This window comes from Nothoprocta perdicaria, unplaced genomic scaffold (genome assembly GCF_003342845.1).
Source record: "Nothoprocta perdicaria isolate Ctin4 unplaced genomic scaffold, notPer1 scaffold_12, whole genome shotgun sequence".
Taxonomy (NCBI): domain Eukaryota; kingdom Metazoa; phylum Chordata; class Aves; order Tinamiformes; family Tinamidae; genus Nothoprocta; species Nothoprocta perdicaria.
This window is the reverse complement of record NW_020454316.1, coordinates 4,056,624-4,077,923: the sequence shown is the minus strand read 5'-3', so window position 1 is coordinate 4,077,923 and position 21,300 is coordinate 4,056,624. Positions and strand designations below refer to the sequence as shown.

The following is a 21,300-nucleotide window of genomic DNA, read 5'->3' as shown; positions in this document are numbered from 1 at the left end:
AGAGAATTCGGAGACAACAGGGTCAGAGCTGCAACATCTCAACCACCACCTGCAGTTTCTGCACCACAAGGTGGCACTGAAGATTTATTCAGGAAATTACAGCTGGCACAGTCTCTTACAGGCAATAAAGCATTATATCCTCCAGCTCCCTGAGGGAGGCAAAGGAAGAAATGGTGCTCCTGAGAATGCAAGAGGGAATTCCTCAATTCACAGCAGCAGCCTGAGCCTGCTGGGGTTGGCAGGGAGAGCAGGAATCCACATGGAAGGGAGCTCGAGAGAAAAGGCACGGTATAAAGCTTGCTTCTTCAAGAAGGGAGACTACCACCCCCTTCTCGACAATGCCTCTGCCTGGGGAAGAGCTAAGGAAAGCAGCCATTTTCTTAAGTGCTGTTCTGATGCATTTCCAAAGGCTTCTCCGTGGGCAAAGCAGACCCAGCAGGCCCAGGCTTCCTGCAATTGTTCAGGATGTTCCATTTTACCTTCCACCTGGAACCTGGGCTTAGGCCATAAAAATTGCATTTAGGATCACAGAAGAGCGTTTGCTGCAAAGTCTATCGTTCTTCTACAGGAGCAGAGCACTCAATGAAGCTACGTGGCAGCAACACGTGGTGCAGTAGCCCATCAGCAATGCCCTGGGAAGGTTAGATCAAGGCTTAATGCTCAGCTTGGTTACCACCACTAAAACTAGTTCCAAACAACCCTGTAGTTACGTGATCACCACAAATGAGCTTTTGCAAACTAGACCATTCCCAGTTCGTGTTAGCTATGCAAGTCAAGTGCCCTAGTTGAGCAAAGCCAAGAATGGCAAGACTGAACTACTGGTCATTTCAAATCTCTCTCCCTTACTAGAATCTCAAGTGATATAAAATTATATATATTATGAAAATGCCTCATAAATGATACAAAGAATAGGTATCGCACAGAGATAGCAGAGTTGAACGATTACCATTCTCTACAACTACAATAATTCGTCTCTAACTTGACCTGTTGTCCTACATGGTACTGAATACTGCACATAATTCCAGCATATTAAGGTCCAGATGTAAAAAACAACCACAGCCAGGGTAAAAGTCAGCACTATTTTTTTTTTTTTCTGTCGGACCTGTGCTTAAAGACCCTCGATCCCTCATGCTCCTGTAAGCATATGGGAAAACAGCTCCAGATGCTCACGGGCACAAATCCAATAGTCAGTCTTCATTAGGGAAGAGCTCTATAATGCAACGGGATCTACCCCCTCTCTATACCTCTTCTGCTGCCAAGTGTGTGGGACGCTGCACACAATGGAACTGAACATGAGGGCTGTGACAAAGGAGAAGAGAACCAAGTAGATGAGGCCTTCCACTCCATCGTAGCAAAAGCCTGTCAATGCCTGGACATAATCCTGCAAAGAGAAATAACCAGAAGTTCCTGATCACCAGACAGTTAACATAGGTCTCTAATTCAAGTGTCCTTCCCCCTGGACTGTCTCTGAAGGAACTTAAGACTTCACAGTCCTTTTGTCAGAGTACGTTCCTATTTTAGGACCTCAATATTTTTTTCATAAGCTGACCCAACCCTTATTTCCCTCACAAAGCCCATCTCAGATACAAAGATGAGAATACTTCCCACCTCACACAATAAGTAGGGAGGTGGGAAAGGCAAGATAAGCCTATCTATCCACCTAAATATAATACATTTTTCATTAAGCTGCTCAGCTCCTTCACTGTCTCTCATTGCCCAAGCATAGACTGTTCATATCTCTATCTTCAAAGATAAAACTAGGACAACAGACAGGCCATGTTATATTGCAGCTTTACATGGGAAAGGCAACAAGCCCAGGGCTATGGAAACAAATTAAAACGCCCTGAAACCTTAATGCTGCAGCTTGTAGATGTGTAAAGGCATGCTATCCAGTTTCCTGCACTGATCTTTTAACACTAAAACACAAACCCAACCTGATCCAAGTTCTCATTCTCCTTTCTGCTGCAGAAATCGGTAAAGCTGCTGTAAACTGCCTTGGAACACCAGAGATTTGAATCTTCAGGACAATCAGTCTGTTGAGGGCTCTACATCCCCTTTGGTCTTTCTTAGCTTAAGCCCAGGCACCAAGTACTCACCAAATGCAGACTCCGACAGTCAACTAGAGCTGTCAGTTGCTGCAAGTTGATCTCTGTTGAATTTAAAACCTCCTGGATCCGAGTAAGATACTCCTGTAAGCACAAACCAGAGATTATTGCGAGGAAAGGACTTTGCAGAACTGGTTTGGGGCTTTGTGCAGGGGAAAGCAGAGCCCAAAAGCACAAGGAGAGCAAGATTGAGGGGAGTTACCTTGGAGGTGGGATGCTCTTTGCTCGCTGATCGCATGAGTTCCAGAACATCATCCTGCATTTCCACCAGAGCCTTGTGACTTCCTGACAGCTTCTACTCAATACAAAACACAATGTTTCAGTCCTGAGCAGCAAGGCAGGCCACACGCACCAACAGAATTCCTGGGAAACAAGGCTTTCTCTCAAACACTGAAGCATGATCTGTACAAATGGATGCCTCGAGTCTGGAGACAAACTGACATGTGAGACATGTTCAATTCCAATACAGTTAAGTTTGACTTTAGATGGATACATAGAGATAGAAAAGAGACAGAGAGGGGAAAAAAAGAGAGGCAAAAAAGACCTGGGACCAGTTTAGGGGTTCCAGGACAGAGAAGGAGGAGAAAGAAGAGATGCAAAGTATTCATATACACACCACAGACCACAGTTGGATTCTTCTACTCAACCAAGTATATAAGAAGGAGTTAAAGTTGTTTATGTGAAGGTGCAACCCTCTCATCCCACTAAAGCATCCATGGGAATTTCATATGCAATTGCACGCCAAATCATATACTGAACAACCAGAAATTCAACTGATGACAATGGTGCATCATACCACAAATTGAAGTATTTTTCCCCCGCTCTTCAAAAGAGAAGACAACATGATTCAAAAAACTCCTAAATAAGAATTGTGGAGCAGCTGGTGTCTACCAACTGGTGGGTGGTGTGGGTTCATTCTGGCCTCTGATACACATGGCAAAAGGTTTGGGATGGGCCCAGGTGCTGTTCCTCAGCTCCCACACAGAAGAATAATATGACTCACATTTATACTTCAGGATACAAAACTTTAAACATCCAATGGATTTAAGAGGCGTATGTGAGAATTACTCCCTCCCCCACAGAGAGGTCTGCATTTGGGGAGTGGAATGTTGCCACTGTTTAACCCAAAAGAACCTGCAAGAGATTCAAAGCAGGCAGCATGGAGTTTCCCACCCTGGCTTTAATTGTGGGCGTGCTGGTTCCATGTCTCTGCTCTTAGAAAAGCACCATGTAAACAGGAGATACCTTGAGAAGCGCCGTGATCCTCACCACATCACACAGAGCCCCTCTCGGAGCAGCCAAAGGTGGAAAAACCCCTGTGCACTGCATCACAGTGCCACCTTTTGCACAGCTCAAAGGTGGCTACCAAGCCTTCACCAACACAGAGTGCTCTCTGAAGCTACAACCTGGTCACTTCCCTGTGCCGTGGCATTAAGGGTTTAACCTATTCCCTTTGAGAAGCTGGATGAAGAAGAGGGTTACGGGAGCTAGGATGCTTATACTCACCTGCTGGAAAGGGTTGGGGTATCCAGCACTGCAGGTAATGTAATAACGGAGAATATCTACAAAAAAAAAAAAAAAAAAAAAAAAAAAAAAAAAAAAAAAAAAAAAAAAAAGAAAGAAGTCATGCCAGGTATGTTGTTCCAGCTTTGCACCTTCTTAGACCTGCCACAAGGGAGGTGTTAAGTTCTGAAAGCAATACACAAAATGAGAATGCAATATACTTGGAATCATTTCCCTCTCTCCATGTAGGATTACAGAACATGATTCACTTTAGAGAAAAAAAAAAAGTTGCCTTTGTGGGATAATTTTTTTTTTTTAAATAATGAAACAAATGGTACAGTTAGGCAAATCATCATCAAAAAGAAAACATCTTTAGAAGCCAACACTATTCACAAGGAGTCCAACTGGAGATTTAATCTCTGCAATGTCTGAGCATTAGAATATACTCAGAGACCATCTGATGGTCTCTGTAAGCAACTAGAGGTACCCACTGCCTGGGCTACCCAATACAGAGAAATAACTATGAGCCAGTTCAGATCCTCAGCTATTGTCAAAAGACAGACTGGTTTGGGGCAGTGGTCTGCAGAAGAACAAAAGGAATTGCTCCTTACTGAAGGAAGTCATAGCTTTCAGCGAGGTTATTCCCTAAGAATGGTATCACTTTGAAAGCAAACACCACCATGGAATCTGCTGGCGGAAAGAAATGAAAAGTAGAAGAGATTCTTGATCTTCTGAAGAAAGTTAGGGTTGAATGAGTAAGTCTGATTTTTGTTTGACATCACTTGTATGTAATTAGACTTTAGCTGGAAGGTTTGAATTAGATTAATTATAAGAGCGTGTGTAGTTTATTTTGGATCTTTCATTTGACTCCAGCTCCCCCCAAAAAAGTTATTTTCTGCATTGGTCAGGGATGAAAACTCTTAATGGATATTGGGATACTAGCAACACATTATCCTGTTCAAGGGACTTCAGATCATTTGCTTATATTATCCCAAGAGCCTTAATACTTAATTAACAGTTCTATCAGTGATCACAGAACACTGAAGACTTGCATCCAGATAAGCAAGTCAGGGAAACTGCAGCCTGTCCTGGGCTTGAAAACACACTCTGCTTCTTTGTATTCAGGGAGTGTTAGATCAGCCTGATGTTCTCATGAGCCCTCGCACTCCTGCGCCTGCTGCATGCAGGACGTCAACACACACAGATTTGAAATATCCAGACTTTCCTCTGTGATTCTCAATTAGGCTGTAGGGGGAGAGAGTTCTGTGAAAGGCTCAGTTGTCCCAATACTTTCAGACTAATTCTCAAACGTTTTACAGGTCCTTTCCATATTAATTTTGCTGAGCTGACGTACTTCCATGCAGGACAAAATTTGCTCGGCTGAGGCAAAACATACACGTGCTTTGCCTTCCTCTACCATCACCAGCATGTTTTTCCATTCTTTTTAATCTTCTCCCTGGGACTTTCAGGGCAGCACGGCCCAGGTCACAAAGGTATTTTAACCAGCCCCAACTCAGAAAGCAGGAAAACGCATGACCACAAGCAAGCCGGAGTGCTAAGGAGGCAGACCCGACTGCATTCCGATTCTGCCGCACTTCCATAAATATTGCATGCGCCTCTCGGCAAGCCTACACGCTGGAGACCAAGTGCTACAATGCAGACTGCCAGCTCCTGCACGCTGCCCGTGCAACCTGACAGCTGTTATTTATAATTCATTAGCCTACTTTGGGGCAGCTTCTGCCAGCTGCTCCATCGCCCTCCCCATCAAATCCTTCTCGGGGATGACTTATGTCTCCCCTTCAGCCTCTAAACAGCAATTAGCAAAATGTGGGCAGATAGGAAGAGCTTTACAGGCCTCACTTTGAGCAGGCCACACAAACTAGTGTGCACAGTCACTAAGCCGAGGAAAGGATTGCTCCTCCAGGCCCATAAATCATGCAAAATGGCTAGGGAAACATGGGTTAAAGACCCTTGCACTCAAGGAGGAGCACAGTAACAGCACTCCCCAGCATCACACACTCACGCAAGGGGTTCTGGTGTAGTCATTTATTTATTGTAAACCAATAGGCCAGTAAAATTTTCTCATAGGCTTCCCCTCAACAGTATTACATCATCTTTATAGTGCATAATGTTGCATAATATACTACTAATACAGGGCTTCAGAACCATCTTTTTAGGATCTTGTGAGTCATTCCTGGGGGGAAGGTTATAGATAAGTCTTCCAAATACCATCATATTTTGCAACCTGTGGGCCCAGTGTCAAAGACAGCCTGGTTGCAAGGACATTAAGTTCAGCCTTACCCTGCAGGTCACTGTGACGATTTAAAACCAGTGCTGCAAGAGGCAGTGAGGCTGTTTTACAGCGAGTCTGTGCCACGGAGCCTCTAAGTGAAGCACCAGGCAGGCAAAGGCAGCAGAGCAGCAGGCACTGCAACCTTTGCAGGTTTTCACCCTGGCAAATGACTGTCCTCTACAAGACAAAAATCTCACATTTCAGCGCAGAAAACAGCTGTACTATTCCTCATTTGCACACTAACAGTCCTAGCCGCTCGCTAGAATTACTCTTCTAATGCATTTTCCTCTTAAGGAACATGCCTGAAGGCTGGATCTAGTTTCCCAAATTGGCCTGTTAGGGCTGCAGTGTGCAGGAGAGGGGCTGGTCAGGGTCACAGCAGCAGCTGCCTGCGCCTGCTGGTGCTCACGGCGGTCCTGACCCACTGTCCCCACGCGCAGGCAACCGGAGAGCAGAAGGCTAGGAGGGGAACCACCCCAATTGCTTCAATTTTGCAAAGTCTGTTTTTCCTAGAAGGAAAAGTAGAACAGCCTAGCGGAGTCAGCTTCAGCTGCTAGAATCCACTTACTGTTTCTGCAGCCAAGGAGATTTACTATTCGTTCCTAAAAAAGCTCTGCAGAATGCAAAAATGGCACTGCACGTGCCAAGAGGCGGCAAGGAGGGCTGCAGGGTAAAGAGCAAGCACAAAAAGGGTTTATAAAAAAGATTATTTTCCCAGCCCTTCTTCCCCTCTACCTGAGCACTAAATGGCTTCCAGTTCACCTTTTATCCCCCAGAGGAAACAGTCTGCCTGAGTTTGGTTCCTGGGGAAAGCTGAAGAGCATCACCTGGGATGTCCAAGGAGGGAGACTTTGAGTCAGCTGTTCTTGCCCAAGTAACAGTGACATATCTTCCACCAGGCACCTTGCTTACCGAAAGCGACAGTCGAGGGCAGGATCTGCAGGCCATTTGTGTTCCTCACAAACACACTGCTCTTGTACTGGTAAAATCAGGCCAGTCACCACAAGGTTTTGGCACCGAGCTTCTGGCCAGTGAGAGTGCTGTGCGGCCAAAGCTTCCTGCTCGTGGGCAGTTCAGCAAAACCGCACGGGGAAGCGCGGCCTCTGCAAGCCAACATTGGCTCAACTGCTCTGCAGAATCACAGAATGGCTGAGGTTGGAAGGAAGCTCTAGAGATGATCCAGTCCAACCCCCTGCTCCAGCAGGGACACCTAGAGCACGTGGCACACGGTAGCATCCAGGTGGGTTTGGAAGATCTTCAGGGAAGGAGACTCTACAACCTCTCGGGGCAGCCTCTTCCAGGGCTCACAAGAAAGAAGTTCTTCCTCACATGGAGATGGAACATCCTGTGTTTTAAGTTGTACTCATATCGCCTAGTCCTGTCACTGGCCACCACCGAGAAGAATTTGGCCCCATTCTCCTACTTTCTCTCCTCAGATATTTACACATATTGATCAGATCTCCTCTCAGTCTTCTCTTCTCTAGGCTAAACAGGCCCAGTTCACTCAGTCTTTTCTCATAAAATAGATGCTCCAGTCCCTTTGAAGCTCCTCTTGGGATGCTCGTGGAGCCCACTGCAAACAGCACAGGCCCTGGAGACTCCCTCAGGCTTGCTCACGACACAGACTTCCAGTAGGAGAATAACAAGAAAGCTCTTCCCAAACTTTAGACAGATTGGGCCTTTTTGCTTAATTTTATTCACTAAGTCATTTGATAATCGCACAATATCAGGCAAAAAGAATGAGACTTGAAGATGGCCTCCTGCTTTGAAAATAAACATCTTGGCTGCACCAAGCCCTTTTACTAGCAGCAGGAGTTGATTATACAGTCACTGTTCAGCTCCATTGGCTTTATCTCAATTAATGAATACTCAGCGAGTTAGACACATATATCAGCCTCTTCTGGAAAATGATTTAAGTCACTTTTCCAGGAAACCTGCTTTACTGCTTTCTGCCTCCTCCTTCCAACCCCACCCCTTCTTTTTAATGCAGCAAATTTTTATCTACACAAAACGGACATCTCTCCAGCTAAAAACATGGCAAGTACAATAATGCACTTAATTGGATTATTCTCAGCTCCATTAGTTCTATTTAGGTCTGTAAATAGCAATTAATACAAACACACTAAAAAGGGAATATTGATATATTTGTTGCTCAGTATCCAAAGAAAATATGCTGTCATTTTGCTGGGAATTCTACTGCAAAAAGCAAAACACAACAAAAAAAAAAAGCAAAAATCACAATGTGGATATGCAAACCTAGATCACTCGCTCCTACTCTGAATGGTAAAGTGTAGGGCTGAGAAAAACATACATACATATAGCATAATGTGTTAAAAAAAAACTACAAAATATCAACTGTTGGGAAAAGCTGAACCAGCATTGAAGTCTCTGGTTGCTTTATGTTTAAGATTAAGGACATAAAAGCTGCTATAACATGTAGGATTACAAGACAGCATCTAATCCTGTGGTCTGTACCCTAGCACAAAAGCAGACACACAGGGAAGACTAAAACCAGAGGACTGCTCTCCCCATCATATTGCCAGCTGAAGAGATTTCCAAGATAAATTCGCTGTTTCTCTATAAACCTCCCAATTCTTCATCCTTTGACTTTGATTCTCCCATTCAACCCACACAAAATCTTTCAGAAGCCACCACAGTCTTGGACAAGGAGTCTCAGAGTGCAACTGCCTGCTGGAAAGAGCCTCATCTCCTCTGGGTTGAGCCAGTTTTATTTGATACTCTCTTCTTTTGCTTTTGTTTCCCAAAATAGTAACTACCAACTCCTATCCCCCTTTCTCCTTGCCATTCATGATTTTATAGATGAAATCCTCTCTTAGTCATCTCTTTCCCAAAATGGAAAGTCCATGGTCCGATACACTCCGGTGAAACTAGTGGGAGCAATTTTAAAGTGTTTGTCTCCATTTATCTACACTGCCAGTTATGTTCAAGGGCAACACCCAAAGAGCAGAGGCAGCAAAACAAAATGTCAAGAGCCTCTGCACCAGAAGCAGAGACCTTGAAAGGGGACAGCTTCCTTCATGAGGACAGTAATGGCGTTTGCCTTGCCTCTCATCAGACCGTCGTGCTTGTTGTTGATGGCCCAGCTGGTCACAAAGCAGCTGCTGCAATTTATAGCCGAGCTTATTAAGGGACAGCAGCGCTTATTCCAAGCATTCAAGGATGCTTTCATGAAGCCATTATTGGGATTCAAGTGTCTTTGAACAATTCCACCCTGAAGTCCTCACGTCATGATTTTCCTTCCTGCTCAGGTGCACAAACACTTCCAGTGATGGGGACCAGGAGGCATTTCCACAGTTTCCTGAACATAAACTATGACATAGTAGTGAAAATCCATAGGGGAACACAGAACATATGACCACCAGCTGCCTGGAATGACGACAAGCTCAGGAATTGGTTTGATTTCCTTTTCTTACAAAAAAAAAAAAGAAAAGAAAAAAAAAAAAGTATTGTGTTCACAATACTAGTTGTGGGGGAAAAACACAGTAGCTAAGCAAGGCAGATGAAACAGGGAAGTTACATAAAGAGACGGGGTTTTCAGTTTCTCCGGGTTAACCTATTTATTAACCAAACTTGCTCCAGAGCTGACTGGGGCTACCAAGTTATTACAGCGCACAGACAGTCGTAGCATCGAGCAGGTTATTTCCTCTTGGTCTCCTTGTTTGCAGCCTCCAACAACAACGAGACTTTCTGGTAACCAAAACCACATCTTAGTCATCTTCACAATGGGAGGATTCTTATCTGGTGCAGTATTAAATACCAATAGTCTTTCCTTATTGCATTTCTTTGTTTCAAAGACTTCTCTGTATTGAGCTGCCTGGCTTTCCCCTCTCCTTCCCAAGAAATCAATAAATAAGGCATTCCAAGAATAAGCTGTAGGGTAGTAATATCAACCTGTACATGCTCTGTTATACTACATTCTGCCTCCAGACATAAGCATTTCTTATTGCTTCCAATCCCTGCACCATCAGCCATAGCTACATACCTAATTCCCTTTCAATTACACAGTAAGAGGCAGCATTTGGCTATGGGCAGGCAATGCGCTGCATCTTCTGAATGTTGGGCAAAGATTCTCAGATTGCAGCAAATCAGAACCAGAAAAACATAAACAGCTAGTGATCACAGCCATTGCTTATTTGTGATTACCTTACACAGAACTAGGGAGGGAACATCAAACATAGGAGGAAAAAAAGTTTACTTAGCAAGAAGTAAAAAAAGAAAAGAAAGAAAAGATAACAGTAAGTGCTAAAAAGGAAAGGTATTTCTGCCAGTGGGCAAAAGCCTAGTGAAATTTTACTACTGAGTCTGTTGTGAACACCAGTTTTGCTCCTTAAGGCCCCAAATGGAGGCACCCCTCATCTCGCCAACCCCTTTAGGCTAAATTAGGAGTAACAAATGCCAAATCAGCCAGGGTTTCAGTTGAATGTCACTGTGAGGAAGACACACTGTTTTAAATGGAAAAGGGTAAACAAAGGAGTTAAAATACTGCATTTATAATAGAAAAGGAAAGCCATACTTCTTTCTACTTTCTTTCTACTCGTGTTTCAGTTCATTTAACCCTTTAAAGTATTTTTATATATTCCTATTTATAGTCACTATAGGAAATTACATATATATTTGGTAACAGATGCAAGAATATACCAATTCCAAGGAATATAGACCCAAGAGAATGTTTCTGAAAAGGCAACTTAAACTGCACACTATTGCCACAACTTTGTCACGCAGATAGCAGTAACAAGATCAAGAGTGGTACATTTAAAGAAAAATAATCCAGGGATTTCTGTTGTTCCTTCTTTTTAGTTATTTCCACCTGAGGGCAAGACAGAAGACAGGCTCAGAAAGTTCTTTGACAAAACATACACGTTTGTACTTCTGACTCCAGTGGAAATGCTTCTTTGGAAAGAACTTCCATAGGAAGGTGGTCTTTTAGAGCTCCACAAACATCTGCTTTTCCCAGTGTACACAAGTTTCTGGGTTCCAAATGTACCATTGAATTCCCTCAGCCACTGCCACATTCCAGCGTTACAGATGGAGCCACAGGACTCCAGGCCTAAGCCAGTCCCAAGGTAGCACTTACCAGTACTAAGCACTCCATTATCCTCAACCACTTTGGAGACATAGGCATCAGGGTTAATACAGAAGTCACTGGAGCCCTAAGTAGGTGCAAGACAAAAGGGAAAAGGAATATCAAAGAACAGCATTATCAAAGACCAGTTGAGCCAGGTTAACATCAGAGAACACTCTACTCTAGAGGCATTTTCTGAGGTTAAGGTCTCTCATCATCGTCCCACTAGCACTGCTTTACTCACCCACAGCAGCACTGGAATACTAGCTAGGGACACATGCTACAGAGGAAGAGCTCTGAACATTTCCTTGCTACAGAGCAAGAGCTCTGAACCAAGCAGCTGAACGTGGCAGTTACTTAGAACAGGACACTACAGAACAGACGTGGTGTAACATGCACTATTAGCAATTTATTTCTGTGTCCAATAAACTTACAGCAAAGGGTGAGCTGGATTTGGCTCCGGGCTACTTACCACAGCAACAGCCAACTCCAGACCCAAGGATCCCCAGCTGATAATCAGGGCAAGCACCCCAAGCAAGCACACCCTGCAGAAAACAGATAGCAGATGTAAAGGCTCTAATTCAAGTATCCAGATGCTCTGGCAAAATATTATTATTTGAGTCCAAAGTGATGGGCAAGAAAATATCAACCACGGTATCTTCAGATAAACCATCCTACTTTATATGTCATGGCAGCAGCAATTAGAAAAGCTTATGGCCAGTTGTTGGCTCCCATCTTACCGGGCATTGCAATGGTAGCGGGAGGAAGAAGAGGGTGGGAGGAAAGTCTTCAGTCTGCTCCCAGCAGAGCAGCAGAAAGAAACCAAAGCGGGGAAGACACAGGGGTGGCTCTAGGAAGGTGGACTGGCAAAGGGCTTACTACACTACCACTATTCTTACTCTGATCTTTGCCTTTTAAGTCCAAGGTCATTCAAAGAAAAACATCTCGTATCCAACAAAGCCATACAGATCCAGAACTGCGCAAATACCTAAAGTTTCTAAAACAAAGGAGGTCATCAGGATGTAAGCGCTGAACACCTGAGTTCATTTCCAAGCTGCAGGTATCTGAACAGCACCTAAGCACCCCACATAACCTAGGGAGAGACACAGGCATCTGCAGGCAAACAGTTCAGAGCAACAGATTAAATATCTACTACAGCCACATGAGTGCATCTCTAAAAGGCAGATTTTTTTTTCTCTGCACACATTTAAAATTTCATTCCGACAGCTGGACCTCATTACTGGCAGAGAGAGTGGGAAACGTCTGCTATGAAGTCAAGACAGTCGCACAAGGCACAGACGGCAGAGCAGAGGTCTCAGTGACACTCAGCCCGCACGCACCAGTGGGAAAGGCCTTTGCACTTCCCCAGCCAACCCATTAGCTCTCCACCTTTGGCACCAGCGTGAGTGCTGGAGATATTTAGGCAAAAATGCTCCTCAAACCCTCCAGGTACAGGAATACAGACTGTCATATCACTGTAAGCATCCCTACCTTCAGAGTAGGGGGCCATCTGACAGATGCCTTTCACTTCAGACTTTGAAGCACAAGCACATTTCTTCCCCTTCCAACCCCCCATAGAAGGTAAAATAAGAACCTATTTGTAACTGAGATAAAAAAAAAAATCTACTGCAAACCTGCTGCAAGCATCTCAGTGAGAAAGAGATAGGTCTACACATCTTTCGCTACATTTGTGTCTTACTGCAGACTAGAGCTTTACAAAAATAAAGAAATGAATAAAGTCTATTAAAGAGAAAGATCTATCTCTCAGCTCACTTTTAACCTTGAGGAGTCTCTGCTTTGCAAATGGATCTTGCAGAATTCAACGTTGATCAAGCTAAGCTCTGTGTAGTTCCCTGAAATAGGACACTTAAGTTTTACTACGCTTTTCCAAATAGATGCAAAAATTATCAGTTACGGACCAGCAAGGTTCTGTGGTTTTGTGACATAAGGACATCGCAGCTTGGTGTCTTCAGCTGAGCAAGGTAATCAGCTCAATATGACACAGGTGCTGTTTAACTTTAAATGAAGATGACTGGGTCAGTAACCAACTGCTTGGCTACAAGATCTAAAACTGGCATTTGACCATCTTGCTTGGCTGGGTTACAGTTGGTTCCTTACTACATGTGCTTCCTTTGGGGAATACCCAAATCTGAACCTCTGACTAGGAGAAAATGAAATTCTAATTTAAACTCTGGGCTTACCATCTGTGCATATACTTGGACTTTTGTTTTTATAAAAATACTGCCAGTTGTCAAGTCATCTGGCAAATAAAAACTCTGAATATACATTCCAGTTATTAATGGCATATTAATAAAGACCATAAAGATCATATACCAGGATAAACTCTTGACCAAGTCAGCTGTCAAACTGTTGTTTTCATAATACAGGTGGGTCTTTGCCAAACATGCCAAGTTAAACCAAGCTACAAAATAAGGAAAGGAATAATTTTTTCTTGTAATGGGGCCTGAGCAGGGCAGCACTTGCAGTACCTTTTAAGAAATAGATGTGAGTTAATACTGCAGTATCATGGCAACAAAACTCCTCCTCATAACTGTACAAATCATTGCTTCTTCTCAGTTTATCATCTCCTCAGGTGTGACAGGCAAAGGTAAACAAGAGCAGATCGTGACATAAAATGCACAGTACTGGGTTGTGTAACCACATGCCATGCTTATCATCCATTATCACTCTCTTCACAATAACAGAGAATTAAAGGGAGATTTTTAAAACTCATTAATTTAAAGGAAACATTCACAGTGAGAGTCTCCTAACTGCTTCCCAGGCAGGTTTAGTCTTCCAGTGCTATCCAGAGGAAGGCAGGCTCTGCCCAAATAAGTTCCTTGTCTTTGATGCTTAAGCAAAGAACACCAGCACCACTGAGTGTCAGAGCTCACAAACCTTTCTGTGAACACATAGCAGATGTAGCTCTACTCCTACCAAAGAGCTATGCTCTGCAAAGCCTCTCTGAATTAAGAAGTTCATGAAATCATTCCACAACTATCCAGAGGACTGAACATGCAGGCACATTTGCATTCTGCTGGCCTTTCTTGGGCACTATGCCTACAGCATGACTTACCCCATAAGAATGGCCCTGGAGTTTCTTATAAGCCCAAAGAGCACCAGCAAACATATCAAGACATGGAACAGCAGCAGGCCCAGGTATCCCAGCCACCTACAGTAAATAAAAAACAAACATCTCATTGGAAAAACAGGCTTTCCTTACTTTAGGTAAAAGCTAAGTACTACTGAATAATCCACTGACAGCTGGATATTTGCTGGCTTCCTCGAGTCAGTTCGTTTCCTAGAAGCCCAGTCCTGTTCTGATATAAAGGTGTATGCAGGCTGGATACCATCAGGGAAAAAAGTTTAACTTCTTGATCTTCCTAGATATTTGTTAGAAAACATCCAACCACAAATATAAAATAACTGAAACATTTTTATTGGTGGAATACACTCTGCAAATTTCTACTGAATAAGTTTAATAAAAAAAGGAATGTTAGGAGAGGTATTTAACACAAGGAAGCAAGTTTAGTGCCCTACTCTGTGTAGTTAACAAACTCCATAGGGGGTTTTCTCCAAGTAACAGAACACAGACAATAGACTTTTTGCACCAAGACTAAGTTTCTCTTCAGCTGGTGATGGATATAGTATAAAAAGGTAGTTGCTATGTATGTTCATTTAAATTTAATGCAGCTTTGCTCTATGAAATTAATCAGATGGGTGTGCATTCACAGTAATTAAAGAAGCCTTTGGCTCAGCCACCCAGAACACTCACTGCTGCAAAACACTGGCCACAGCAAAATAATAGATCTCCTGCACTATAATATGCTACACACCTGTACCAGTCATAGAGGTCAATCTGAATTGCCAGCTCCTCCAGAGACAGCTCTTCATTCTTCCAAAAAGGGATCTCAGTTGTTTGCCTGACCAGATCATCCAAGAGACCTTGCAGCTTCTGGATGATGTGCAGGTAGTCTGTCTGCTTTGCAAACATCTCCTCCAGGACTAGCAAGTTGGGTTCCACTGTTTGGTTCAGAGCCAATGCAGTATCTAGTACCTACAGTGCAATAGTTAAATACATAAATATATATATAAATACATATAAATATATATATATATGTTGGTGTTAAAGGAAGTCAGGAAAGTAAAAAGATGATTGATCCTTTCTAGTAAGCAGCCAACAGTTTATAGATTACTCTTCCTCTGTCTTAAGCATCTCGGATTGCTACACACACAATAACTATCATTTTTTAATCTTCTGCCTCTATCTTGACTAAATTAGTTTCAAATCCATCTTCCGTATCAAGATAGGTGACCCAAGAGAACAGCATAGACCTAGAACACAGCTACTAGGGCTGGGAATACAATTTCCATCCCCCTCTCCCACCCAAGATTCATTCACTTTAATCCTAAAAGAGATTATAAAAATGGCTACAATTAAGTGCTGTGGAGGACCACTGGTGTGGTCCTGGTACCACATTGCCTTCACTGTGGTACCAGTAGGTTACCACCTAGTGCTGTCTGGGTTGCAGAATGATGCCATGTGGCATCACAGCAACAGCAAATTTTGCTAAAGTGTTTTTCTTTACTAAGAGACTTCTCTGCTTTGGCCTCCCTCCATTTCCGGGTGCGGAGAAGAGCTAATCAGAAGCTGTTTTTTAAACTAAGCACAATTGCACAGAGAAGACTTCATCTAACAAGCTGTGTTTGCTTTGATATTTTTAGAAGAGCTGAAGAAAACAACACTCCCCTAATGGAAATTTTAGCACATGTCTGAGATCAGAGCCTAACAAAAAAAGGGCAGAGTACAAGCACAGTCTGAATCAAGAAAAGTGAGGTGCTAAGGTGCCAAATCAGCTCATTTGCCCACTCCCCACTTGCTAACATGTCTGCCCTTGTGCCTACCCGGTCTTGGACACCTGCCACGGTGCGGTTTGCGTGGCGGAGCGAGTACGTCAGCCGGTGAATACCATCGCTGGTCTCCCCATTCCCATAGAAGCCAACGGCAATTCCAGCACTGCAAGGAGAAAAGCAGGAAAGGGTAAAGTTAACCAATCTGTGAACATTCTCCCGTGCTTCCTGTGTAGCCATCAATTCTCTGCATAGCATCCATACGATGGACAAGACGCATCGCCTCTTCTTAATGAGTGCGTTACATTCGTGGTCCAGTAACGAAAATCTGCTGGAGAACTGTTAGAAAGTTCAGATTAAATCATGGGGCAAACAGGAATCCAGCCACCAAATTGTCCTACAAATGCTCCTCCAAGAGGAAGGAGAGCTACCATGGAGATGCCAGGGGTCTTACACCTCCTCTGGACATGGACTACTTTCACTCATTATATTTTTAAAAACAGGACACAAAGGGCTCACGTCGAGTACTTGCCCATTGTTGTGATTCCTCAACATCCATCACATATTCCATGCCCTCTTCCCTCCACTCTGAAACAGACAAGTATCATCTATCCTCCCACTAGTTTGTGCTGCACTAATTTAGAGTAGTGGTAAGCCAGGCTTAAACACTTACTGGGTCTTCTTACAGAAGGTTTATTTATTTTTAAAGTAAGTGAATTTCTAGCTCAGAGCCACAATTCAACTCCAGCTGCTTAGCAAATTACCACCTATCTGCTGATTTGCCCTAGCTGTCCACACATATCAATCTGTCCCAATTATGAAGTAAACCATATCAGCTTAAGCCTCACTTAAAGGAGGAAGATCCTGCAAATGAATAACAACCTGGAGATTATCTCATGCAAGTCAGCAACACCTCTTCTATTAAGGCATCGCCACAGGAAGGCACGGTTCCTCTTCCCAAGACCATTTTCCTTAATAAGAGAGGAGCAGAGAACTTGTTAAGGGGTCATACAACCAAAGTCAGGGCTAACAAACATCATCGAGATCCAAATTTCCTGTAGTTATCTATTATTTGACTGCAGAATAGCCAGAGTCTTTTCTAGGATGGTTCAAAACACCATGGCTGTCTGTGCATGGCAACAGAAAAGGGGTTGTTTGCAGGTGCTTTATTTTTTTTGTATAGAACTAAAGTTATTCTGGGTAACCCTCTAGTTTCTCCACAACAACCTTCTGCCTGGGTTGTAGCACTGCCCTTCCAGAGATACAATAAGAGGAAGGACACGAGCCAAAGGAGCTTGCAGAGCCAGTTCACGGAGAGCCTTTGCTTAACAGAAGGGTCACTGGAGGATACTGGGCTCCTTCCCCTTCAACCCCAGTCTCTCTCCGGGCAATCGATGCCAAGTAGACAGACCAGGCAGGGCTTTGTCTGGATAACAGCCCTTCCCAGGCTCTGCAAGGCCACCACGATACAGCCCAAATGACTATTTTGACTGTGGGTCCAGGCCCCTTTTCTCCTGGTCTCCTCCTCCACTTCAGCAAGACAGAGTAGAGTAACAGAGTTAACCTGGCTGTTTTTCTACTTTCTCCTCATACAAGCAGAAGTAGAAGCAAAAATCACACACTGGAAGCAGAGCAGTGACAAAAATCTGTGATGGTCTCTTGCTTTTTCCAACAATCAAATCTCCATAAGTTACAAAGCATGTTACCCATAAAAACCTCCACTGAAGAGTCTTCCACAGAAAGCAGCTATCCTACATCATAGGCAGAAAGCTAAATGTTGTTAAGAGTTGCAAGAATTCAGTCTTTCTTTGTGAATACTGTTCCTGAAAAGCATTTCCATAATAAATTCCAGGACATTCTTTACATGGAAGATGTGGATTTGATTCCTCCATTTTGTGGCGCATTTTTATTCAGCTTTTTACCGCTACAGAAAACCCTATTCTTTCAGCAAAGGCTTGGCAAGCACCCAAGATCTGCTGGTTGGCTCTCAGCATTCCCAGCACAGCAGCAGCAATGGGGTGGAAAAGGCTCAAACTGCACTCGGAGTGAAGTGGCAATAACCATTTTGTCCTTAGAAGGGAGATGCAGCCAGGTACGTAGCCCGGTTTGCTAAAGGGAACCATTTACCAAGTGCTACCAACTATGGGCAACCAACTCAAATCTCTCCTCCTGGGGTGGCAGGGCCATCACAGCAGTTGTCCTCATGGGCTTCCCATGCAACAGGATTATCACTGACCGCTTCAGCTGCCCGTAACCACCTTGGCACAGGCATCAATCCTAAGAGAAAATACTAACGTGACAGGATTCAAGACAAAAGCCCTTCAATTCAGCCAGCAACGTTCACAATTCCATATGTTTCCTGGGAACTGCACATAGTACTAATTATTCCCCTTACTGGCCAGCAGAACTTAGTTCCACATCTGTGTCCCATGCGGATAAGAACCACCTGCACAGCCCTTCACTCTCCTAGAAGCCAGTGCTAGAGGTTCCTGAGCTTCCCTTCCCTTCAGCCTGCTTGCATCTTGCTGCATACTGCTTGCAGATGCAGCATCTGCTTGCATCTGGCTTCACCTAAATCTAACAGTTGTTTCAAATCCCTGCCTGCACACCCTAGTAGGGTATAAGTTGCTATTGTTTAAAGCAGATTTAAGGATTTGGACTTGTTTTTAACTACCTTTTATTTGATTAAAGGGAAACAGCGGGGCTCTTTTTATTTAAACTTGCTCTTTCAAGCTAAAAATAGATTAACTCATCTTAACCTCGCAGTCTAAGTCCTTGAGGTCAGGACAAATCACATGGCTTCTCACACAAACCCTGCTAGGCTCTATGGGCTAAGATGCAGCAGGGCCATCTCCCAGCATATGATCGAGAGAGAGGAGATAGGAAAAAATATCATTGTGTGTGGGGACGCCTGCATTTCCATCACACACTGTGTGCACTAGAGCAGCATTCCCAAATGAAACTGCGTTTTCCACCCTAGCACCCTCTGAACGATACTCTAACACATTTCAGCATTTCTACAGGAAAGTCATCTGTACTTCTGCTATTCTTGTTTCTTCTCTCACACCCACACACACCTCTCCTCCTTCCTGTGCACCATCCCATCCCTGATTCTTCCTCCCCAACCTACTTTGGCCAGTCTCCTGTCCCTTTAGCTAACCACATTGCTCCCCAACCTTCTCCCTTGCTAATATTTTAAATGAGGGTTAATAATAATAATAATAATAATAATAATAATTCAACCTGTGCAGCCAGTGTGGCATGTTTAAAAAGTTGTTCTCGTTGCTCAGTTGACCCAATACTACATGGAAAAAGCAACTTGGCTGCTCAGCCGCTTTGGTGAGTTCAAGGAAACCTGAAAAGTCAAGGAAATTCTGCACTCCTGACATGAACACAACAGTTATTGGGGCACAAACACTGGGGAGAGATGGTGAACTTACACCAGCCCTTCAGAGAGGTGCATGGCCCAAGGGAGCAGCAGCACAGCACAACCTCGGCGTATCTACAGCGATACAACAGTAGGATTTCAAGCACTGTGTGGTGCATATGTGCACTTCACTATCATTTATTCAGCAGGATTCAACACAAATTTCCCTCTCTCTTCTCTTGAAAAGTTCACTATTGGATTTCACTGGATTTTCACACAGCTTTCACACTCTTCTTCTGCAAGGGTCATGCGGCTTAGGCCGAAGATGAAGAGTCAGAAATGCAGCAAATCAAGGCTAATTCCAAATTACCTTGCAATACCACCTGTGAAAACTGTTTTCTGCATTACAAGACACATACATCAATAGCAGAGGCATTATTCTCACTTAGAGAGTATATTCGTGCCTTCTGACACAGACTTTCTACTGTAACACACAGTAAAAACCCCCGTGGGTATCCAATCACCAGACTGAAAAGATGAACACTACCCATTCACATCACATCCTTGGAAATGAATAATCTAACTACACCAAGTCATCTTTAATTACAGGAACTTCATAAGGAGAGGCCTTTTTAGACTTTGTGTTCCTGGGAGGAATGTTAATTTGTCTGTCTAATTACCACCTTGCACTTTAGCACCAAGGGAAAGTGCTATTACTGGCACTTCAGAAAGCAGGCTTTCACCAGCCATTTGTACCCTTTTTTTTCAGGTATCCCCTCCATGAAACTTGTTATTCACCTTCAGAACTGAGCTGCTTTCTGGGGATTTTAGTGGCAACTATAGAGAATTGAGAATGAAATTACTTGTGAGACACAGATCAAAACTGGAAGGACCAGAGACAAACTTGGTAATCAAGGAGTAACCTACACGGTCATTCCTGTAGCTTTGTGGCTAAGGAGACTGGGAAACTCATTACAGATCCTATTTTGTAAGAGAATGCCTGTTAACTGGTTATGTCTCCCTGCTTGCTCAATATTTTCCCTTTTGCTCCTCAGGAAGTGTAGAGCTATTAGGAAATGGTGATCTACAGGGACAAAACCAGGACTCAGCAGCATCCACAGTACGAACAGTCATCTGGGATTAAGTACTACCTAGATAAGCATATATTAAGCTTGGCTAGACTTACCAGAGTTAACACTAGGAAGATGGTAGTTGGCATCCACTTCTACCTTATGACACCTGGACATCCCAGCTGTTTTTTTCAGACCTTTTATCACTTGGACATCCAAGCCACCTTGCTTCCCTGCATTGCACACAGCACTGCAAATTGCTCGCAGGCCAGCCTGCTGTTATGGGCTGACATTTAGAATAACCTTATTCCCTGTTACTCCAAAATACAGCAGCATCTGCCACTCTGGCACCTCTGTTATGTATAATGCAGCTAGGATAGCATATAGATAGTTGACTAATATTTTAGCTATTAGTATGTAACTGAGACTTGCTGTTAGTGCAGGTTAGAGTATGTGCTTACAGAAAGTCCTATCTGCTCCCAGGCCAGATACTGAACAGGGAGCACCAAGTGGCACCAGTTCGAATGCCCTGTTGTGTCCAGCTGCAGTGGGACAGCAGAAAACAGCTGTGGGCTTTAAATATTCATGCAATTGCCCAGTACATTCAGGTAGCATCTTAAAATTATGGATACTTCTCCATTTCATACCAGCAAAAATAAGCAGGATACAGCTGAATCAGACTTTGAGGAGTTTAAGCAATTCTCCAGCTTGTGGACAAGACCAGAACTTGCATCAAGTTCATCAGAATCTAAATGCTGGCCTTCAGACTTCAAGGTGCTTCCTGCATGCTGTGGGAGATGTGCAGAACACATTCTTCTCACCCTTCATACAATTTAAAACACACAAAACCCGCACGCTGCAGCAGCTGCTTTAGACACATCCCCAGTACAACAAGAGCTACCAAGAGCCTGCAGCAGCAGCACAGCTATAAACAGCATCAGTCAGAGCTTCTGCAAGGAAGGGTTAGGACCACAGCACTTTCAGTGGACTGGAATGGATGTAGCTGAAGCTCTTGAGATCACTAACAA

The 21,300-nt window shown here is 43.6% G+C and overlaps 1 protein-coding gene across 3 annotated transcripts in view; it reads right to left on the bottom strand.

Annotated features, from left to right (window-relative positions):
* The window catches only part of TTYH3 (tweety family member 3), a 69,949-nt gene that overhangs the window by 11,457 nt on the left and 37,192 nt on the right, over nucleotides 1-21,300 (bottom strand). For all 3 annotated transcript variants that reach the window (XM_026054182.1, XM_026054183.1, XM_026054184.1), the window contains exons 3-11: nucleotides 15,890-16,001; nucleotides 14,821-15,041; nucleotides 14,061-14,156; nucleotides 11,457-11,529; nucleotides 10,997-11,072; nucleotides 3,612-3,667; nucleotides 2,308-2,400; nucleotides 2,097-2,189; nucleotides 1,245-1,381 (exon numbers count right to left, since the gene is read on the bottom strand). In XM_026054182.1, the coding sequence (XP_025909967.1) occupies nucleotides 1,245-1,381; nucleotides 2,097-2,189; nucleotides 2,308-2,400; nucleotides 3,612-3,667; nucleotides 10,997-11,072; nucleotides 11,457-11,529; nucleotides 14,061-14,156; nucleotides 14,821-15,041; nucleotides 15,890-16,001 (957 nt within the window). The remainder of the gene's footprint in view (nucleotides 1-1,244; nucleotides 1,382-2,096; nucleotides 2,190-2,307; nucleotides 2,401-3,611; nucleotides 3,668-10,996; nucleotides 11,073-11,456; nucleotides 11,530-14,060; nucleotides 14,157-14,820; nucleotides 15,042-15,889; nucleotides 16,002-21,300) is intronic.